The following is a 24,188-nucleotide window of genomic DNA, read 5'->3' as shown; positions in this document are numbered from 1 at the left end:
TTGGCTACTGACAGCTGATATTATTAGCCGCAGAGGGGGCTAGTATCCATGTCCCCTTCCCTGGCTGTTAACATCAGCCCGCAGCTGTCTATTTAGCCTTTTCTGGTTAGATTTTATAGGGGGGCCCTACCTCAATTTTTTTCTAGGGTCTCCCTGTAATCTAGCCAGTAAAGGCTAAGCAAACAGCTGTGGGCTGTTATTAATAGCCAGGGAACATTGTTGACTAATGGCCACTTCCCTGGCTACTAATATCATCTCCCAGCGGTCGACTTTCCCTCTGCTGGTTATGAAAATGATGTGGGACCCCACGCCATTTTTTAAAGTTTTTCGTTATATGCCCACGATCCAGACATAGCAGCGCTTTGGATGCAGCACATGTCAGTGTCCGCGGGTGCTCCACAGCCTCAGATGCACGCATAGTGGACATGGAATTTCTAGAAATACCATCCACTATGCTGTAACATCTGGATTCTGTGGGTTTGACGCTGCATAAGCATGGCTCCTGATCATGGGCACGTACCCAAACTCACCCGTTGCATGTAAATTTCTGTAGCGGAGACGCTAGTCTCCACTGCAGATTTTGACCGATCGAAATGTCATTATATGCGGTGGATCCGCATGTATTGACAACAAAAGTACGGCATTAGAACGTAGCGCTTTGGACGCAATGACAATACGTTGCATTCAAAGCGCTGCTGGTTGCTGATTGTTGGGACGTAGTGGCTAACAGAACAGCTGTGAGCTGTTATTAATAGACAGGGAACACCTGGCACCAAATAGCACCTTCCTAAGCTAAAAATAGCAGATCTCAGCTGCCCCAGAAATGATTTGAATGGAAATGCTAATGAGATTGGGTTTATTGGATTAGCCGACACCTAGCCCTTTTGTTTAGTGATGACAAGGTGTCAATCAGACCCTTTCATTATTAAACCTAATTAAAGTAAAGAGTTAAATAAACACACAGAGAGTAAAACACTTTATTTGAAATACAACAGACACATCCTTTTTTCATTTAAATTAACCAATATACTCATCCTAAGGATGACGGTAATCAAAGGGTTAAAGCTATGCCCCACCTTACTTTTTTCAAACATCTTTATTTAGCTCCAAAAAGCATTGATGGATGTACAAAAAACGCATAAAAATCGCAGCAAAACGCACGTTTTTTTCTGCAGCATTTTTCCTGCAAAGAGATGCAGAAACCGTAAAGCACACCTGTCAGCAGGATTGGGCTCAGTAAACTACATACACTGTCAGGTGGGTGTAACATCCCTGGCGGCGTACTGATGGTGGCTTACCATCTCCCACCATGCAAGACTGCCAACTTACCTACCAGTCCAGGCTGTGCACTATACCCCTCTACTTGATGTGTGCATGTCTCTTGTCTCCTGGCTTAGGGCGGCGGTGCTGGTACTTCCTGATTCTTAAAGTTACAGTGTGCGCAGTCCTAATGCGTTCCCAGACTATTGCTGTGAGTCACTGGATACTTAAAACTCCTCCACCCAGTGGGAGGTGCCTGAGCAACACTTTCTTACAATGTGTTCTGTGCAACTGTGAATTGCCAGGTCCTTTCCTGAATCTTGTCTGTTTCCGCTACCCTGTGGGCTGAGTACCCAGGCCCGTTACCTGTATCTGTGACTTCTAGTCTATTTCTGCCACCCTGGGGGTTGAATGCCCAGGCTTGTTCCTGTATCTCGTTCCTGTGTCAGTTCCTGTCTGAACTGTGTCCTAGCCCGTTACCTGTTTGTCTCTATGTCCGATCCTTCCCTTTTCCTGCAGTGTCTGAACCAGTACCTAACTCCTACTTATTGTCTCTGTACTTCTATTTATGAGTTTTGTGTCCACTCACTACTTCATAGCAAGTACCTTGTGTATATCTGGTTCTGCTTGTCCCGTTTCCCTGCCTCCGTGTCTTTCTACTGTGTTCTGACTATCTTCCTGTGTTTCCCGGTCCCTGTCTGTTCCATGTGAACAGAGCCCTGTCCTGTCTGTCCGCACCTGCTGCTCTGCCCTGCTCCGCTTGCCCTCCTCACTTGCGACTCTGCTCTGCCCTGCTCCGCTTGCCCTCTGCACCTGCGGCTCTGATCTGCCCTGCTCCGCTTGCCCTCCGCACCTGCGGCTCTGCTCTGCCCTGCTCCACTTGCCCTCCGCACCTGCGGCTCTGCTCTGCCCTGCTCCACTTGCCTTCCACACCTGCGGCTCTGGTCTGCTCTGCCCTGCTCCGCTTGCCCTCCGCACCTGCGGCTCTGCTCTGCTCTGCCTTGCTCCACTTGCCCTCCGCACCTGCGGCTCTGCTGTGCTCTGCCCTGCTCCGCTTGCCCTCTGCACCTGCGGCTCTGTTCCTGTATCCCAGTCTGTTCTGGTCCCTATCCAGCTGTTTACCTACCTGCCAGTACCCGCCTGTCTGCATACCAGTCGTGCCTGCCAGTACCTGCCTGTCTGTATACGAGCCGTGCCTGCCAGTACACGCCTGTCTGCATACCAGCCGTGCCTGCCAGTACCCGCCTGTCTGCATACCAGCCGTGCCTGCCAGTACTCGCCTGTCTGCATACCAGCTGTGCCTGCCCGTTCCAGCATTCCCCGGTGTGGGTCAACAGCTGTGACCGGGGTCTGACCTGGAGTAGCACCTGGGCCACCTCCCACATCCCTCCTCGGACTTGATTAAGCCGCTGTGCATCCGTGGTCAGATCTGGCGAGGTCCCTAGTCACGCCCCTCCAGGCACTCCTATATCTTAGTGCTCTGAGTGCTGTTGCATATTTTTCATTGTTGTTTATTTGCTTTGCATTGCTGTCATGGCAATTTGCACCTGTATATGTAAGTTTGTTGAGATGTGATGATGTCTTTTTTTGTTGTTGCATGTAATGCAACATTTCATCTACACAGGGAATTGCAGGGAAGATGAGCAGCAAGCAGCAATTTTTCCTGGCAAAAAAATATTAAAATAATCGCTGTTTATAGCCCTCATATTAAAGGGGCTGCGATGAGACAACCCCTTTAAGTGAAAATTTGCTTCAAATGGAAGGAGAATAGCATTACAGTGTGCTGTACATTTTCCTGATACCTTATGTCTCGATCTATGCGTGTAGTAGATAAAACAGAAGAATTTAGATAAATGGATCCTAAATCAAGTATAACCTATTTACTCTACCCTTTATAAATCCAATGACGGTAATATCAATGTCACTCAGCTCAGCATCTCTGATGGAGAGACTGATGCAACAAAATACATGTAAAGCAGACATTTTGGAGTCACAAATCAAATTACCGACAGGATGACAGGAACGATTCTGACCTTTTGATAAAAGAAGCAGCAGTATTCTGGAAAATGCAGTGAGAGTTGTGCAAATTGCAGAAGATATTCTCCACTTTTTCTGCTGTGCAGAAATGCTGCCAGCGAGTCTTTTGTCATTCCCTAAGGAACCTTATTTCCAAGAATACAAATTCAACATCTGCTGAATATGATTAGCTACTGCTCTAATCTATAGATTTTTCCAAGAATGACTGCTTTTTCAAGGTATGGTGATTGGCTAAATTACACCAGTAAGGAGGAATCGTATATTACATCTGAAGAAAACACAAGCACAAACACACAGCTTCAAGATGCGTTCCATATTATAAGGCAGCGATGACATCTGCAAGCTATAGCTGGTGAACACTATCACTTTTCATTGTGCTGCAGCAGATTTCAGAGTCAGCACTGTCTGTTTCATCGTGGGGAAGAACAGAACCTTTTGTCTTACAAAGAAGAAAAATACATTGTGGAAACTGTTTTATCCAGTGAACTCATGGAAAATTTTGTCTTTCAGTCATTATCGATACCTACTGATTTTTGATTTCTGATATGTTCACAGTGCTTTTTTTTCATCTGAGACAAAATTGAGATAAGACAAGTTTTAGCTAAATAAGAAAAAGGGTCTTTTTCAGGCAGGTACGCCCCATAACATATCTGAAAAAAGTGCTAAATAAACTTTAAAAAAAAATGAACATTTGGAGTTCAATGTAATATTGACTTGTTCATATGTTCAGTCTTTGGGGGTTACTTTAACCCCTTTAACTTTGGAAAGATGACTGGCCCATTCTTCAGACGGCTTTAGCTTGGGAGCCACTTACTAGTTTATACTGTACGAGTTAAAAAAAAAAAGTTGACTAACAATGTTGCAACGAAACGACCGAAAAGATTCTTAAAGGGAACCTGACATGACAAAACACGCTTTTACCTGTAGATATGGGGTTAATCTGCAGGTTAATAGCGTTCTAAGGCCATGCGGCCGCTGCACTGGGAACCCGCCACTGGGAGGAAATTAACTTTATTCTTCCCAGCTGCATCCGGCTTTCATTCATAGAGAGGAGGTCGGTGCAGCTTTAGTCAAACGACACATTCCCCTTAAATAAGTACTCCCAAGAAATTTTTTATCCTATTAATATGTTGCAATCATTATATTATATAGCACTGTGTACTTACAATTGCTCATTTTGCCTTTCTATCCAGTTAATTCTTCTCATTTCCATTATGGCTATGACATCACAGGATTAAAAACTGACTAGGTGAATCCTTCTAGTCTCGAAGTGGAAATGGGAGGTCAATTTTCCCTGTATGAGTCATGAGGCACTGTAAACGTTCTTGGAAGGAGAAGGGGAGCAGCTGGGTCAGGAGTTGAAGAGGAGGATGGTATACCAGTATTTATGTGATATTGTGGTTTGAGGGTGGCTGGACGGAGGTATGTATATGTTCCTGGAAGGAACTGGTGGTATATATGTAGTGAGCTGGCCGGCTCTGGCTGTTCTGTAATAATTGATATAGAGCCTGTTACAGAAGTGATTACACAGGATGATGTTGCCACCTTGTGGCCAGATGTTGCACCTGCGCAGGGTGTGATGACAGAGAAAAAGACTGAGCCTCCTGTGTCCCGCCCTAGAGAGTCACGTGACCAAAGTGGGAAGCAGGAAAAAGCGCGCAAAGAGTCTGCTGTGGTCTGTGAAAAGAGCCAGGACGGTGTGCAGGCCCTCGTGTGTGGCGCAGGAGAGACTCTCAACGTGATTTCTTCTATCTAATACCATATCCTCGGAGCCTTCCCCAGCTTCTGCACTGCTGAAGGATTCAGCTGTTACACTCCCTGCTACTGGAGTGTGGACTACATAAGGGGACCCACCAGAGCTTCTATCCGGATCAGAGAGACTGTAAGCGGGACCTCTGGCGAGAGGCCGAAGTATTCCTTCCTTTCTTTCCGCAAATTCTGCTGATCCTGTTTTTTTTTCCGGCTGGGACGCCCTCCTGCAAAGACAGACAGGCCTGCGATGGAGGACACATCCTTCTGGAGTAAAGGACTGGTAACGTGTGAGTAGGGACAGTGAGGGTCAGCTTATCAGTACACGTTATTACTGTGCATATTTACGGTTGTCATTTATTGTTTTTCTTTGCTGTGTTAAAAATGTATACGAGTAAAGATACGGTTATCAAGATAGAGTCTGTGTGTGGGGATCTTGCTGGGCCAGATCATAGATACCAATGCGCGGCCTTGCCCGCGGTCACTTCATCTATACGTCCTGTCACATCACGTGCCACAATAGTCGACATAAATTAGAGCAGCTGCGCCTGTGCTTATCCTTGGTCAATACCGTGTTTGACCAGCAGGATAAGGGGACGCCAGAGGGCTGCAAGGTCTGACCAAGTGTTTTCCCTGACAAATTGGTACGGTATTGACACGGTATTGACCGAGGATAAGCACGGGCGCAGCTGCTCTAATTTATGTCGACTATTGTGGCACGTGATGTGACAGGACGTATATATACCACCAGTTCCTTCCAGGAACGTATATATACCTCCGTCCAGCCACCCTAAAACCACAATATCACATAAATACCGGAATACTGCCACCAGGAGGAGGATGATAAATGTGGGGAAGAGACTTCCTGTTTCTACATAGATCAGAGAAAAGAGACGAATTAGCTGGGTAGAAAGGCAAAATGAGCAATTGTAAGTACACCGTGCTATATAATATGATGATTGCAATTAGTGTTGAGCGAGTATGTTCTGTCCGAGTATGCTCGGCCGAGCTCCGAGTATTTATAGCTGCTCGGTGATAAGGTTAAATTGCTCCCGTGTGCATGATTTTCAACTGTTTGACAGTTTTATTACATGTGAGGAATGTGTAAGAAATAGAGTGATTCAACCATATCACCGAGCAGCTATAAATACTCGGAGCTCGGCCCGAGCATACTCGGCGAAAGGGTTAATAGAACATACTCGCTCAACACTAATTGCAATATATTAAGAGGATGAAAACTTTGATGGGAGTCATTCTTTGAATGTCAAATATCTAGCATAACAATATTCTTTTTGCATACGTTTGGCTCTACAACTGAATCCCATAAGCTAGACTATACCTTTCAATACAACTGTATGATCAGCACGGTGGCTCAGTGCAGCCTTGCAGCACTGGGGCCATGGGTTCAAATCCCACCAAGGACAACATCTGCAAGGAGGTTGTATGTTCTACCCGTGCTTACGTGGGTTTTCTCCGGGTTCTCCGGTTTCCTCCCACACTCCAAAGACATACTGATAGGGAATCTAGATTGTGAGCCCCAATGGGGACAGTGCTGATAATGTCTGTAAAGCACTGTGGATGGACTTAATGGCGCTATATAAGTGAGTAAAAAAAATAAATAAAATCTCGCTACAATGGAAACTACTGTATGTTTATTTTTGGCAGACTGTGAATGATGTTCTCAAATTGTATAGGAATACAGATGCATTCATCTACGTACATCTTTGACTGGAGCATCTCAAATGGTCCCACTTGACGTGATGTTAGCTTAGCCATAGCCTGCAAAATTCTAACAGTAGAATATCGCCCTTAAAGTTTTATACAATGGTTTTCCAATTATGAAAGTAATTTTATAGTTACATAAACTTTATAGTTGTATAATTTTTGCAGCATAATAGAAAAAGAAGCAAGGGAACGTTACGGTAGAACACTAGAGCACAGATGTGATGAATTAAAGCTGAGAAGTGCAACGTGGTCTCCAATTTCAGGCCTTATTGAGAATGCTGTTGTGGAGGTAAGTGCTAATGTATCAGTATGTGTTCACACAGCATCAGATGAATACTGCAGAAAACGTTTTTACTGAATACTGTACATAGGTAGCATGTAGAGATGAGCAAAATTGTTCAAATGGAATTTAATTCTCCTCTAATTTGCCAAAATTTTGTGTTCTCCAGAATACAGATATTTTTTTTCTGTAATTCACTTTGCATAAAGTCAGCAAAATAGCGGCCACTTGGCCCCCATTTCGTAGAACCGTAGAGGGCCGGGCTTCTGGCATGATTAAGCCTTTAACATCCCTGCACATTGTGCTGTCATGATGCATGTTGTGAGCTCACAACGTGCATCCCAAAGCGGGCAAAGGGGGCAAAGGGGGCGGCGGGGCCAATGAGCTGTAAGATGAGTATTTCTCTTTTTTAATTTACATCAGGTCTATTATACTCTGGGATATGGAGAGACCTCAGAGCAAATAAGGAACATTCAATTTGCATTGAATAACTTCAATACAAATCGAATTTGCCTGATAAATTTGTGTGATTTGCCCAATTTGAGTCTCTGCAGATTCGATCATCTCCAGTAGCATATTTTTATTTCTCTAAGTCATTTTGCACACTACTCTATTCAAATGTATATGGAATCTCATTATTATCTATATCAGCAATGTTAGCTAAGGTTTGCTTTTTTGGCATATGATTTTGTAGCAAATACGATGCATACTTTTTTTTAGGACACGTAAAAGTGTATAGTTTTTGCTTACTGCTTACAATTTACTGATAATTTTTTCCTTATAACACACTGGTCATCCAAGGCACCACTTTTAATTAATTCTCCATACTTAATTCTATGCATACTGTACCTACATAAATAGCATGACTTGTTTATTAGGTTTAGAAACAGTAAAAATGTTGTAATGGCATAGAGCGTGGAATCTGTTTGATACATGTTTACTTTCTAAGCAAATATTGTTTTCATTATTTCTGAGGCATATACATAGTGCAGTCATAATTAGTGAATCCTTGTGTGTCTTAACAGAAATTTGGAAACACTCCTTCCATGTATCCATTTGCATCAGATGAAGAAATGATTAAGGAGTCCAGCAAAACATTAAATGTTCTCTACGTTTATAATGGTTTATATGAGCCTTATCTTATCCATTGGCTGTTTCCTCTTCAAATGGCGTTCAGGCAAACTCCAACTACAGGTAAAGGAGAATCAATCGGAAGTGCAGAATCCTGCTTTCCAGAATTTTTTTTTCTTTATTTGTCCTAGTTAGTTTGTCATTATCTTTCACCAAAGTTGTTATTGCCTTCAGGTCCTTATGTTTAAACTATTATGTATTTTATTTAATCACGTAATTTATTTTTTTTGTTACTTTCTTTAAATACAAATCAACAGATAGATCCCTTACACCCCGTAACCTCCACAAATCTGTACTGTTTTTACTGAGTTATGTAATGTGCTGGAAAAAAAGAAAACGCACTAGTTACGAACCCTTTAACATGCATAGGTACAGTCATTGCTGAAAATGTTGGCATCCTTGAAATTGTTACAGAAAATGAAATATTTCTCCCAGAAAATTATTGCAATTACACATGTTTTGTTATACACATGTTTACTTCATTTGTGGGTAAAAAAAAGCAAATTGGATATAATTTCACACAAAACCCCGAAAATGGGCCGGACAAAATTATTGGCACCCTCAACTTAATATTTGGTTGTACACCCTCTAGAATAAATAACTGCAATCAATTGCATCCTATAACTATCAACAATCTGCTTACAACTCTTGACTGGAATTTTGGACCTCTCTTCTTTTGCAAACTGCTCCAGGTCTCTCATATTTGAAGAGTGCCTTCTTCCAACAGCAATTTTTAAGATCTCTCCACAGGTGTTCAATGGGATTTAGATCCAGACTTATTGCTGGCCACTTCAGAACTATCCATCGCATTGTTTCCATCCATTTCTGGGTTCTTCTTGAAGTATGTTTGAGGTCATTGTTCTGCTGGAAGACCCATGACCTAGGATGCAAACCCAGCTTTCTGACACTGGGCACTACATTGCGTCGGAAAATCCATGGTAACTTTCAGATTTCATGATGCCTTGCACACAGTCAAGCCACCCCTTGCCAGATAAAGCGAAACATCCCCAAAACATCTTTGATCTTCCACCATATTTGACTGTAGATACTGGGCTCTTTTCTTTGTAGGCCTCATTCTGTTTTCGGTAAACTGTAGAATGATGTGCTGTACTAAAAAGCTCTATCTTGGTCTCTGTAAACATGTGCAGTTGTGAAATTTAATAATCACCTAGGCAGGTTATCGATGCAAATAGTTTTATTCCTTCCGACCACGGTGAACAGCAATTCCAGGTAAATGTCCAACAGGCAATTCTCTTAGTCCTCGAGTTTCCAACCTGGGATCAGTAGTTCCACTGCCCCGTACTAGGTGATACCCACTGTCCCCCAACTTTTGGTTGGCCCACAGCTTTTTGTATCTCGCGCCGGTATATTGGCAGTCACAGCATATGCTCGCTCCTTCGGATGATGGATATCACGACCGCAGCCCGTGATACCACCCAGCTCTCAGTCCGACTAGCAAATGAATCTTCTCTTTCTCCTGCACAGGGTTCAGCCCCCTGAATCGGCAGAAGAGCTCACCCCTCCCTCCCCCAGCTAATTGTGCCGTAGTGGAGATATTTTCTCATGTGGAACCCATCCCCTGGGTTTGCATGTGAGACTATCTGTGGTGACTGAGAGAACAATGGCCCAAGGTCTCGGAGATATGGTCACTGAATGGAATAGATACCTGAGGTTGAACTGATGAGCAAACAAATCACTGACAAAACACCGCAAGCAAATTTCTAACAAAACACAAAATTAAGATTGACGAAAATGGGTGCTCAGTGCTGGAAAAGTATTTAGTAAGTGGCCAGGTCCTCACAGTCTCATCTGTCCTCAAGATGTTTTCCCAGAATGATTTTGCCTTACTCACGTACATTTTGGTAAACTGCAGTCTAGCTTTTTCTGTCAGCAGTGGGGTCCTCCTTGGTCTCCTGCCATTGCATTTGATTTCATTCAAATGTTGATGGATAGTTCACGCTTACACTGATGCAACCTGAGCCTACAGGACAGCTTGAATTTCTTTGAAACTTTATTGGGGCTTCTTATCCACCATCCAGGCTATCCTGCGTTGCAACCTTACATCAATTTTTCTCTGCCGTCCACGTCCGGGAGAGTAGCTACAGTGCCATGGATTGTAAACTTCTTGATTATGTTGCATACCGTTGTCAAAGGAACATGAAGGTCTCTGGAGATGGACTTGTAACCTTGGGATTGTCGATATTTTTCAACAATTTTGGTTCTCAAGTACTTAGACAGTTTTCTTCTCCTCTTTCTGTTCTCCATGCTTATTGTGGCACACAGAAACACACAATGCAAACCAGGGCTGTGGAGTCGGAGTTGTGGAGTAGGAGTCCATTTTGGTGGAGTCAGAGTCGGTATAAAATGGACCGACTCCAACTTCTAAAATATATAATAAATTGGGTACAGCAGTTCAGTGCAGATTGTGGGGAATATTTGAAGAATTTGGGAAAGTTATGCAATGTCCTATAAATGTCTGTCCTTTTCCTGATGTAAGGGTCTAGACTTTTAGCTGAGATGAATCTGTGCTACAGTAAATTTATCACTTAAACTTGAGCAATGTATGAGGGAGTCGGAGTCGTGGAGTCGGAGTCATGGAAATTGAGGAGTCGGAGTCTGAGTCAGAGCCGGGGGTTTGGCTTACCGACTCCACAGCCCTGATGCAAACATTGAGCCAACTTCTCCCCTTTTTAACTGGTTTCAGGTGTGATTTTTATATTGCCCACACCTGTTACTTGCCACAACTGAGTTTGAACAAGCATCACATGCTTGAAACTAAGTTGTTTACCCACAATTTTGGAAATGTGCCAACAATTTTGTCCAGCCCATTTTTGGGGTTTGGTGTGAAATGATGTCCAATATGACTTTTTTCTGTTTTTTTGTGCTGTTCCAATACACGCAAAGGAAATAAACATGTGTATAATAAAACATGTCCAATTTCAATAATTTTCTGGGAGAAATACTTAATTTTCGGAACAATTCCAAGGATGTCAATACTTTCGGCTATGACTGTATATCAAAGTGGAATCATGTTTATTTTCTTTCAAAGGGCTCACTCACACCTTGGGGGGGTGTCTATATGCTAATTGTATCCAACAGCATGCACACTGATGTGAGATTCTGATGCTTCCTGGCACGCAGGGGCAGCTGCTGGTTGAAACCTTGAGGATACTGTGAGTGCAGATGACCAGAATGCGCAGGCGTGATCCTGTGGACCGCGTCATTTGATGAGGCGAGGAGGATGAGGCTTGTCCTCAGTTTCACGTTGGTAGATCACGTGTTATTGTGGGAGCGCGGCCTCCGGGCACGCCACGGTGGATGATGCACCCTGAGTAGGCGCGTTTACGAAGTTAGGCACGCCCCTGTGTTTAGTTGTCAGTGAGTTTAGGCAAGCCCCCATTATTCGTGTCATTATGACACACCTCTGGGGGGTGTGGCCTCACTTTCCAGATCCCTGAGTGATGCTTCTATGAGGAGGCCTGGCTGCCCTAGTAGACAGTGCCATATTAGCATATGGGGCATGTTTACCGGATAGAGCTGGACCTCTAGTGATCATATGTGCCCTGACATGTGCATTGAAGGATTTGGAGACTCAGAAGCCAATATGCCATGAATGGGAGTTCTGTCTCTATTATTTCATCACACATAGACGGACAATGTAAAATGGCCAATCGCACAGCCACATACTGAACTGCTACCAGGCCACAACATATGGCTGATGCCTCTCTTGGCACTTTTTGTTCCATTAGCCTCCTGATGAACTGAACCATGGAAGGGGAATGCGTAGAGGCTGCTTTGTATGGCAGAAGTCAGAGATAAGTACAATACGGTCTGATGCCATGCAAGGTTTTATTTACACTTGTGTTTATAGACTGGTTGTTTGGCAGTGGAGGCATATGAATTAGATGCAACCTGCCATCCACAGTTTCTTGAGTGTTCTGAGTTCTTTAATAACTCTATTAACCTGCAGATTAACCCCATATCTGCAGGTTAAAAACATTTTTTTACTGGTGACAGGTTCCCTTTAATGGGAACCTGTTACTGATTTTTTTCACAGACCGAATCTCTCTGTGAAAAAAATCACAGCGTACTGTGATTTCACTACAACATCAGAAGCCACTCATTAAAGCCTATGTGGAAAACATCGGACTGCACTCGGATTTCTGTTGTGGAGAAATTTTATTCTCCATCTTCTTCTCACCTGTTCTATGATTCTCTCATCCAAGAGAATCGGATCACACTAAGCTGACACTCTGAGCAAACTCATACCAGAGTTTGATCAGAGTTTCATTACCATAATCGATCCAATTCACTCGGAGGAGAGAATCTATGCGCGTGTGAGCGAGCCCAAACTGTGAGGCTAAAAACATAAAAGGTTATGTTGGTGCTTTGCCAGTGAAGTTAATGAGGATGCGGTAATTAAAATTAAAATTCCTTTTTATTTAGGATATCAACTTGTGAATTTGAAATGCTAAATAAAAAGGTATTATAATTACTGCATTCTCACTAACTTCACTGGCATCGTACAAACATAACCTTCTATGTTTTTAACTCCCCCGGTTCCATTGTTGTATCAGGGACACTGGAACTGCACCTCACCAACTATATTCCAAGTACTACATCCCGCACCATTAGACTTAATAGCCATTTTAGCGCCACGATTCCCACAAATTTTTTCAATCTGTGAGGCAGGCCTTGCCAGTGATGCACCCTCCCTAGTTTTTGGTGAGGTGCAGCTTTCATAGAAGTGGTCATATGCTGCTCATTCATCTTAATCGTTTTGTACTTATTTCAACACAGATGAGCTCTGCTGTATAATGTCCTCCATGTTACTGCAGTTCTTTTCTGTGAGCTAAAAAGTGATTAAAGAGCAGGTATTCACCTTTCTGTGCTGTGCTATCTTTGGGAGAAATCACTGCACCTCGTCTCCTCCCCACAGAACACAATTCATTGAAAGTTACAGATAGAGCATGCAGAGGGGAAAACTGGTAAGAATGCAGGATAGAATACACATAAAGGCCAGAAGTCATGTTATTACTCATGTACACACAAAGGACTTCTTATTCTGAAAAGTTATTTGAAGGCATAGTTACCCTTTAAGTCTATGTAACGCTTGTGGGTGTGGACCACTGCGCCACAGGCTGGGCTTACCCTGGAAGGGTGTGACTAAGCGACTACCTGATTTTCGCTAGAGCAGCTGATGGTGAGATTAGACTTGGCTGCAGGTAGTCACCAGGTACTATTCCAGGGCAGATCCCGGGACCGCAGCAGCTGACCGGAGGGTCAGAGACAAAGGTACGTGGTAGAAGAGGGCTAAGAAGGCAGCACAGGGTCAGTAAGCGTAGCCGAGGTCAGGAGCGGAAGGGTCAGGCAGGACGGGAAATTAGGCAGGTCAGTAATGGGTAGAGGAATTCAGATGCAAATATAAACAGACTAACAGAATAGGAGCCAGCGTTTGGCCGGGGAATGGAAGGCTGAGCTGGCTAATAAAGACCCTGCTCACACGGGACAGGCAGGGGAACCTAATCTCTGCAGGACCTAGCAAGGTTAAATTCCTGCAGAGACCGGTCATGCCCCTAAGGTTAAGTGAATGCAGCAAACAGATGCAGTGAGGCTGCATGAGGCCGATTAGCGAAATGGCCTGACACGGGGAGAAACCGCACAGTGAATAGAGGGGTGCTTGGGAGGCATGCGAGTTATTGTCGTGACAGTCTATCTTGCGAAATAATTTGGTTGGTGACTTCATGGAAATAAGTTGCCTATCTAGCCAGTGTTTTACAATGAGGTTACATTCCACGTACAGTGCAGTTAATGTGAAAAAGCCACTTTTACATACTCTGTCACAGGGTCGTCCTCTAGGTAACCCAGAAGACACAAGAATAGATTAGAGAGTGATGATACTAGATATATTTTACCCCTTTAGATAGATTATCGTGGACTGTTTTATTTTCCTATGGAGCTAAGAACTTACTGGCAGGTAATTGCTAACTACCTGCCTGCTCTGCCGTGCGATGATCTCTTCCAGCTCAGTGCTGTCATGGACTATTTTTGCTACCGATTCTCCTTCTTCCTGTATCATTACATCGACAGAGCAGCACCTTCTCTTCTGCTCTGCTCTGTCGATGGGGCGTCACTGCAAATGTCATGCTGATTGACAGACGGATCCCTGTTGCCTAACAATGTGGGAGCCAGCTGTCAATCAGCATGACATCAACCACCTATGGGGAATTCTGAAGAGACAAGTTGAACATCACTTTCTATCCATCATCCAGGCTCTATAAGAGGTCATTCTTGAAGAATAGTAAAAGATAAATGTTTGCAGTATGTCGCCGACAAAATATTAGATATAGTAGTTTTTGAGGTGGCGTGTATTCATTCTTGCATCAACTATAATTTGAGTAGAAATTTCTAAGTTCCGGAAGGTTCCAGTGATAAATATTGGCGCCATAATCCAAAAGTGGAAAGAACATCATTTCACCATGAACCGACCACAACAGGTGCTCCCTGCAAGATTTCAGACACAGGGGCGAAAAGAATTATTAGAACAGTTGTCCAAGAGCCAAGAGCCACCTTGGGAGAACTATAGAAAGACTAGGAATCTGCAAGTACAATTGTTTAAAAAAATATATATAAGTCATGCACTGAACCTCCATGGCCTGTATACACCTGTATGCACACTCACCATGCAAGACTACATTGCTGAACAAAAACATGTTTAAAGTTTGTTCAACAACATTTAGACAAGCCTGTGAAATTTGGGAGAATATAGTCTGGTCAGATAAGACCAAAATTTAACTCTTTGGATGTCATAATACACACCATGTTTGCAGGCCTAAAGGCGCTGCATGCCATCCCAAAAACACCATACCAACAGTGAAGTTTGGAGGCGGGAACATCATCCTGTGGGGCTGTTTTTCAGCATACTGCGCTGGCAACCTTCATGTGATTGAAGGAAGGATGAATGGACAAATGTACAGATACATTCTTGATAAAAATCTGCTGCCATCTACCAGGATGATGAAGATGAAACAAGGGTGGACATTTCAGCAAGACAGTGATCCCAAACACACAGCCAAAGAAACTCTCAATTGGTTTTAGAGAAAGAAAATAAAGCTGCTGGAATGGCCTAGCCAGTCACCGGACCTGAACCCAATAGAAAATTTATGGAAACATACAAACACTCTTCGAAATCCTAAAGGTTCCGTGGGCTCCTTCTATGAACTCTGAGCTCAGAGAATTTCATGTCAATAGCACCTTTAGAAATATATTTACTTAGAAAATTGGTGACATGTTCAATACAATATAATTATTTATTTTAATTTGTGAAATTTTTTAAAAAATAGCACAAATCCTGATTTAAATTATAAGTCATTTTATGATTCCTTTAAGGAATAATAATAATAATGATAAATAAATAATAATTATTATAAATAATAATTAAGATAAATCCCAGAAATAAAAGCGGACCCACAAAAGTGCCAAAAGTAAGAAGATCTATTAAACAAACCTTAAGCCAGAAGATCAGTTTGTGCTTTGTGAGACAATTAATATATGTGAATCATGACCTAATTTATTTGCATATACCATTTCTTTATTATTTTCCTAATTTTCTATTGTTTGTCTAATTGACTTCTTCCCTATGGTTTATATCTAGATTGTGAAAGAAATATTTTGCTTTTTTCAGCTGAGTATCCATATGAATTATTCATGTATCTTCATCTTCTGATTAAAAATATATTCCCTTCATGGCTGGAGATTTTTGCGATGGCTGAACGAGTCATGACTACCCTGCAAACAGAGGATATAGAGCTGTTTATTCATCTTCAACAAAGTTTTCCAAGGAATGTGACTTTCAACCCAAAAGTATGAACTTTTTATCTTATATTGGAAGATTATATTTATTCAATTTAACCTACAATACTCAATATTAAATGATTAAAAGTTTCATTCAACTTTTAGTATTGCTAACTAATTTAGTGGAGTTTTCCCCTTTTATGCTGATAGTGTAATCACTAGAATATGTCATTACTTTATGATCCTCAGAATAAAGGGAACAAAGTATTGGTGTAGTGCTTCACTGAAAAGCTCCGCCTCAGCCACCTGCTGGTAATGAGGCTTGCTGAAGGTTACTAAACAGCCGGATGACAAAGCACCACTGTGCAGTAAAAGCTTAGCCAGGGTGGATTACTGCACAAGCTTTTTTGCCCCATTATTCTTTGGATTGGTAGGGGTGTAATAGGTCAGACCCCCTGAGTGTGTTATTTCTTCCTGTAGAGTCTGTGGTGAGTGCTGACTGTTCTCTCACAGACTGTGACATCTGCCCTCCCTGAAGACTTGGATGCTTTCCTGATCCTCAGATGCTAATCTGCTGTGTACAAGACTTCATTTTTTCACATTTGAGAAAAATGGACTAGGTTTGACTAGTGATTTTAATCAGTTTCATCATAGTGTCATTTGAGTTTCATCAGAGTTTAGTCCACTTTTCATCAGTTTTTCTTGTATGTAAAAAAGAAACATTTCTCTGCCTTCTCCTATCTAGCAGTTTGTGAAAAACAGGCAGCACTTGGATGACATCAAATATTTTCACGGATCCAAAGACTTTCATTACCAATTTTGATCTGACACTCAAATAAATATTGGACATGTCATGTGACTGTTCGGTCTGTGAAAAATCATGTACATGTGAAGGGGCCTATTAACTATTATAGGTACAAGTACTATCCGTGAAAAACATGGATAGCACTTGCACACAAAAAACGTACTTGTAAATGAGCCTTAATACTGAGAAAAAAAAGGGTAGGGGTTAAAGCACAGGAAGTTGACACAACCAGGAGCAGATGTAAATGAATACAATTAAAATTATAAAATATCTTTTTACACAAAAGTATATATCAGACATAGACTAAATAGTTTCTTGATTGGAAATATGTATCAGACAAATTTATCATTAATCTGTTTATTGCTTTTTTTCCACGAAGGGGTTAAAGTGGTTGTCGACTAGTTGGTTAACCCCTTTTCAAAGGCAATCTGTCAGCAGGTTTTTGCTATGTAATATGAAGACCGCATGCTGTAGGGGTTTAAAACACAGATTTCAGCTATGCCTCTCTTATCAAGCTCCAAGATTCTGTTTGCTTACAGTGATTGTTTTAGCACCAGTAGGTTATCATTGCTGTGAATAGCTTGTCACATGAGCCCTGGTCTGGCACGCCTCCTCCTGTGATCGGCACCTTACTGTCCATGGACTTTGTATATGGAGAGCCTGGTGTGGGCGGGGTTAGCTTTCTCAGCTCTGCTTTATGCTAAATCTAAAAGCTCTGATTGTGTCAGAACGGCTGCATCCAGTAAACTAAGTGATACATCTTTGGATTCAGCTTCTCTTTGTCTACATTACACTGCTCTCAGATGAGGTAGCAAAAACCTGCTGACAGATTCCCTTTAAGTAAAGTAAACTAAAAATAATATATACCCACCTCCTGCACAGGCGTTGTTCCAGTGATGTTGGCGCCAGGTCTGGGGCAGCCAAATGTTGGAGACCCCTGTACTACATCAACCGCTATAATGAATCTCTCATATACTGTATGATCTTAGCTTTAAGACAAATTCAAAGAATCTTGACTGCAATATGCGTTAGGTCTGTAGCGGGTTAAATCGCCAATTCTCCTGAGTACGAGGTATTTCAGAGCGTACATTTTCTATTAGTATCAAGAGAGCCTTTGTCCTCACGCAACATTTGTTTTTTTTTCTGCTGAGAGAGATGTGATGCTCTGTTAAGCAAGCTATCTTATTTGTGACATTTGGAAAGTGGCTGATTTCATCGTCGGACAGAATTCTCACAAATCGCGTTCCTAGTATTTTCTGGGTAATTAGTTGTGAACAGTTTCCCCTCTGCTGAAAATTGACATATGTTGTCAGTACAGTAATTACATCAGCTGATTCGGGATCCTTTCAATAAGATAAAACCACACGAGTGGTTAAAAAGGCAGATGGTAAGTTTCCAGCATCGGAGGGTTTTTGATGTAAAGCATCATTTGGTCCTCACCCTCGTTCTGATAGTCTCCTCATCAGCGGTGAACTGCCAACACATGTATTTTTCAAAAGCAACATTGTGGAAATCCTCTGAAAATTATTTAGATGTATATAGCAAATGTATTCATTATATAGTTTATTAGACATCTCTGTGCCAGCAGGGTTCAGGGCTATTTGTATTTACTACAACCTTCACATGAGCAAATGAAAGACATGTATCATGCTGGAGAAATAGGCCAAGTGCTGTAACAATGGCTACACGTAGAGCTGCAGTAACATGTTAAATAATACAATATCATCAATGCATTCACATTATCAGAGGTATATTTAGCTTTTCAACTGTTTTATCACAGTCAAAGCCATTATCTTTCACAGCCTTTAAAAATCACGAGAGGACAGTTAGCAAAATAGCGCTAAACCAGATAATACAGAAAAACCCAGTATAAGAGAGATCTGCATTTATTCTTTTTTTAGTAATACTAATGCACTATATCAGTTCAGATTCTAAAGGGTAAAGCTCGGAAACTCATTTCAAAGGGGTATCCTCGTTTTTCTTATATGTAAATGAACTGTTCCAGGTTATGGTGCAGACACTAATCTGCATGAGAATCTGCTTCCACAGAATATTTTAAATAAAAGGGACGATACTAGGGTGATGTGTAATGGTTACCAGTGTTACCAGTATGGTGTGTAATGGCCGCTCTCTGCTCTCCTGATCTCACTGCAGAGCTGTGTGTGATTATAACTGACATCTGCAGGTTCCTCTCAGCTTCAGCTTCCATCTCACAGGCAGACAGGGCGGCAATAATGCTGCAGTACAGCAGAGCTGTGTGTGATTATACCTGAAATATCTGCAGATTCCTCTCAGCTTCAGCTTCCAGCTCACAGGCAGACAGGGCGGCAATAGTGCTGCAGTACAGCAGAGCTGTGTGTGATTATACCTGACACATCTGCAGGTTCCTCTCAGCTTCAGCTTCTATCTCACAGGCAGACAGGGCGGCAATAGTGCTGCAGTACAGCAGAGCTGTGTGTGATTATACCTGACACATCTGCAGATTCCTCTCAGCTTCAGCTTCTATCTCACAGGCAGACAGGGCGGCAATAGTGCTGCAGTACAGCAGAGCTGTGTGTGATTATACCTGACACATCTGCAGGTTCCTCTCAGCTTCAATCTCACAGGCAGACTGTAGTGCAATATTGTTGCAATACAGCAGAGCTGTGAAAGCTGCAGCTACTAATGTGTTTATAATGAGACAAAATTCAGTTATGTTCTAAGCTAGCTACATGTCTCATACTGGTAGAGCCACCTTTTATTAAAAATAATCTCTGAAGGCTGATCCTCATGCAGATCAGTGTCCTGCCCATATTTCTGAACATCTCATTTACATATTAAGAAAACACAGATTTCTCTGGAATAAATCATCAGATTGTAGATATCAAGGTATCATTTTATTCAGTTTCCTATGACCTGCATGGCCATATAGATGGTTTAGGAGGGTTGATCCTACTCACAGATTCCTTTTCACCCTTTGTCAGTCTGCTCTTTCCTGTGCGGAAATTTCCTCAGAGCTATACCAATTTTCAGAAAGCCTTATTATTAAACAAATCTCTTAGATCTAATGGACATGGCATACTTGAAAATCCTTAATAGAATGTTTGTATGATCCTTTTCAAATTAGCATTTAAGAGAGCTCATGACTTTAAATTAGGGTTCCCTAACCTGTGGCTCAGGAGCCACATATGGCTCATGGGCCCATGACGTGAGGCTCGTGGCTGTCTGAGCTTGGTGCGTTTCAGCTGGTCTAGTAAACCGCTATGAAGAGTGGGTCTCCAGAGGGTGACTTTTGTGAGTAGCACCACACAGAAGAGCAGATGTGGAGACACATACAGTGGCATATAAAAGTTTGGGCACCCCTGGTCACTATTACAGCTATTGTGAACAGTTAAGTAAGTTGAAGATGAAATGATCTCTAAAAGGCCTAAAGTTAAAGATAACACATTTCCTTTGTATTTTAGGCAAATATATACAGTACAGACCAAAAGTTTGGACGCACCTCATTTAAAGATTTTTCTGTATTTTCATGACTATGAAAATTGTACATTCACATTGAAGGCATCAAAACTATGAATTAACACATGTGGAATTATATACTTAACAAAAAAGTGTGAAACAACTGAAAATATGTCTTATATTCTAGGTTCTTCAAAATAGCCACCTTTTGCTTTGATGACTGCTTTGCACACTCTTGGCATTCTCTTGATGAGCTTCAAGTGGTAGTCACCAGAAATGGTTTTCACTTCACAGGTGTGCCCTGTCAGGTTTAATAAGTGGGATTTCTTGCCTTATAAATGGGGTTGGGACCATCAGTTGTGTTGTGCAGAAGTCTGGTGGATACACAGCTTATAGTCCTACTGAATAGACTGTTAGAATTTTTATTATGGCAAGAAAAAAGCAGCTAAGTAAAGAAAAACGAGTGGCCATCATTACTTTAAGAAATGAAGGTCAGTCAGTGAAATTGGGAAAACTTTGAAAGTGTCCCCAAGTGCAGTTGCAAAAACCATCAAGCGCTACAAAGAAACTGGCTCACATGAGGACCGCCCCAGGAAAGGAAGACCAAGAGTCACCTCTGCTTCTGAGGATAAGTTTATCCGAGTCACCAGCCTCAGAAATCGCAGGTTAACAGCAGCTCAGATTAGAGACCAGGTCAATGCCACACAGAGTTCTAGCAGCAGACACATCTCTTCAACAACTGTTAAGAGGAGACTTTGTGCAGCCGGCCTTCATGGTAAAATAGCTGCTAGGAAACCATTGCTAAGGACAGGCAACAAGCAGAAGAGACTTGTTTGGGCTAAAGAACACAAGGAATGGACATTAGACCAGTGGAAATCTGTGCTTTGGTCTGATGAGTCCAAATTTGAGATCTTTGGTTCCAACCACCGTGTCTTTGTGCGACGCAGAAAAGGTGAGCGGATGGACTCTACATGCCTGGTTCCCACCGTGAAGCATGGAGGAGGAGGTGTGATGGTGTGGGGGTGCTTTGCTGGTGACACTGTTGAGGATTTATTCAAAATTGAAGGCATGCTGAACCAGCATGGCTACCACAGCATCTTGCAGCGGCATGCTATTCCATCCGGTTTGCGTTTAGTTGGATCATCATTTATTTTTCAACAGGACAATGACCCCAAACACACCTCCAGGCTGGGTAAGGGCTATTTGACCAAGAAGGAGAGTGATGGGGTGCTACGCCATATGACCTGGCCTCCACAGTCACCAGACCTGAACCCAATTGAGATGATTTGGGGTGAGCTGGACTGCAGAGTGAAGGCAAAAGGGCCAACAAGTGCTAAGCAACTCTGGGAACTCCTTCAAGATTGTTGGAAGACCATTTCCGGTGACTACCTCTTGAAGCTCATCAAGAGAATGCCAGGAGTGTACAAAGCAGTCATCAAAGCAAAAGGTGGCTACTTTGAAGAACCTAGAATATAAGACATATTTTCAGTTGTTTCACACTTTTTTGTTAAGTATATAATTCCACATGTGTTAATTCATAGTTTTGATGCCTTCAGTGTGAATGTACAATTTTCATAGTCATGAAAATACAGAAAAATCTTTAAATGAGGTGTGTCCAAACTTTTGGTCTGTACTGTATATGTTTACATATATATATATATACATATATATATATATATATTGTGGGGTAGATCGACTCACTCGGCTTCTTAAAGAGGCAGACACAGGAACCGTTTCTATTTAAAGTGCGGCTGATTTATTGCAGTCCTCATAAATCACGTCACCAGAAAACGTAAATACAGCCTTTGTAAAGCATAAAATACTAAGTCCATACAATAGTGCTGGTTAGCCCACCTGGCTCAGAGTCCAGCTTCCATGTCCTTTAACAAAGAGATTCACACCAGGAGACCTGCAATCTTCATATATCCAGCATGTGTGAAACAAACAGCTCAGAGCTCTCATCTCCAACCCACACCTCAAATCAAATGCTCTCCAAGCTGGGATTTCAGATGTTCAATCACCCTAGCACCCAAGATGGCTGTTTAACCCACTCATGTGCTGGAACCTTTTTCTTATTTTAAATGACTGGAGCTAACAACCTCAGTGCTACATATCTCGCCTCCAGTACTTTACCAGTGACTTTGTCACAATATATACAGTGATGAGCAAAAGGGTAACAGTGTTTTGAACTTTTGACTTTCAGGCTCCATGTCTCACCATCCACTGCTGCTTCTAACGTGAGACTATCATCATTTTATAGACAATTATCTTGGCTTTCTCATACATTAATTTCACTTGCAGCTATTTAAAAAGCTATGTTTTAACCACCGTACTTTTCGCTAAATTACTTTCTCTCAGGTGGGCTATTCTTACTAATTTATCCAGCTTCTAAACTACTATAATGTTCTGATTCTAAATCTGATAATTCCTTATGTTTACTTTTATAGTTAATATTTATCATCTATTGAGGTTTTTGGTTCTCATCTTGATTGCTTTTTTGTTATTACCTGTATTGTGATATGGTCTAATAAACACTTTGAAATAGAAACACTTACTAAGACTGTTGGTCAAACTGGATAAGATAATATATCACTCAGTATGTAGGTTAGATTGCATGTAGCTCTCTTGTAGGCTCTAAACACTTGGAAGACAACTGGATAAACAATCTGATTTTAGCTGTCATTCTTTCAATACAATGAAATCCCCACTTTGTACAAGGGTTTTCATCATAATCCACATTTACTTTCACATCCACTTAAGGTGTTTTAGTACTTTTTGAATAACAAAAGCCAACAAAATGTAAATCTGTACATATTTTCACATTCCCTTTTTTAGTTTTCAGCATTACTGAAAATACCCAATGTATAAATTCAATCATTCACTGCTGGTTTCTGTAGGGAAAATAATTTTCCTTCCTGTTTAAAAACTTGTTTTACATCGCAGATAGAATCAGCTGTGACCCCCTGCTGTAATGTCTGTATAGTCTTTTGCCCCCCCCCCCCGGCCTGGAGCTGTGGTATGATCAGACCATGTTCCTGCACGGTCAGACACAACCAATACACAGTACACAGGGGAACATTTATAAGATTATCTCAGGACAGGAATTTTTTTTCTTAACACGTCTAATTGTGGAACTTATTTTTATTCTAAGGCTATGTTCCCACATGTAGTGTTTTTTTTACTTCAGAAATCTGCTTCAAAACTGATCTCTGGCAGGATTAATTAAAAACGCTGAAAGAAGGGACATGCTCTATTTTCCAAAAACCCAACCAAGGCACAAAATACACAGCAAAAAAAAAAACACAAGATGTGTGAACAGAAAATTCTGGTTTCTCATAGACTTTGCTGGTACTGCAAAATGCAGCTGAAAATTTGCATAAAAATCTGCAGCAAAATACGCTGAAAAACCCAACGTGTGTGAACATAGCCTAAGATCTATTAATTAAAATATACTTTGTTCATGGGAAAACCCCTTTAATGCTGCCATAACTAAAGACATTTCCCTGATGAGATAAACAATCCAATAGTCATTTTTGGAATGTAATATCAACATGCATGAACAGATAATATTACATGAAATGACCAAATTAAGAAAAATAAGCGCTGTTGGAATTCTTAGCTGACCATAAAGCTTGGTTCACATTTGCCTGTTTGTTTCCTTTTATAACGCCAATTGTGGTGCAGTGCTGAATCCCTCATACATTGACTTCTGTTTAGGTGGTTGGCTTCTGTTGTGGTGTCTGCTATTTTGATGGTAAAAATTGGGCCCCATGCATTTGTATTCTTCATGCTATTGCTTGATGGAATTATCAACAGCGGCTATGAAAGGTATAATTCCTTGTTAATATCTATGTCGGAGGCTCTGGGTGGAGCCCTGGCTGCTGACTGTCCGATTTCACAGGTCAAAAGCAATGCATGCAGCAGCAGTGGTATTTTTCTGCCAAAGTGACTGACACCATGACTAAACCT

The 24,188-nt window shown here is 41.7% G+C and overlaps 1 protein-coding gene across 3 annotated transcripts in view; it reads left to right on the top strand.

Annotated features, from left to right (window-relative positions):
- Nucleotides 1-24,188, top strand: part of LOC141215153 (uncharacterized) — a 446,656-nt gene that overhangs the window by 123,935 nt on the left and 298,533 nt on the right. For all 3 annotated transcript variants that reach the window (XM_073665502.1, XM_073665499.1, XM_073665501.1), the window contains exons 8-10: nucleotides 6,937-7,060; nucleotides 8,077-8,245; nucleotides 15,867-16,045. In XM_073665502.1, the coding sequence (XP_073521603.1) occupies nucleotides 6,937-7,060; nucleotides 8,077-8,245; nucleotides 15,867-16,045 (472 nt within the window). The remainder of the gene's footprint in view (nucleotides 1-6,936; nucleotides 7,061-8,076; nucleotides 8,246-15,866; nucleotides 16,046-24,188) is intronic.

The sequence above is a fragment of the Phyllobates terribilis genome, unplaced genomic scaffold (genome assembly GCF_046119375.1).
Source record: "Phyllobates terribilis strain yellow unplaced genomic scaffold, ASM4611937v1 Scaffold_2__4_contigs__length_985480577, whole genome shotgun sequence".
NCBI lineage: Eukaryota > Metazoa > Chordata > Amphibia > Anura > Dendrobatidae > Phyllobates > Phyllobates terribilis.
This window is presented reverse-complemented; position numbering and strand designations above follow the sequence as displayed.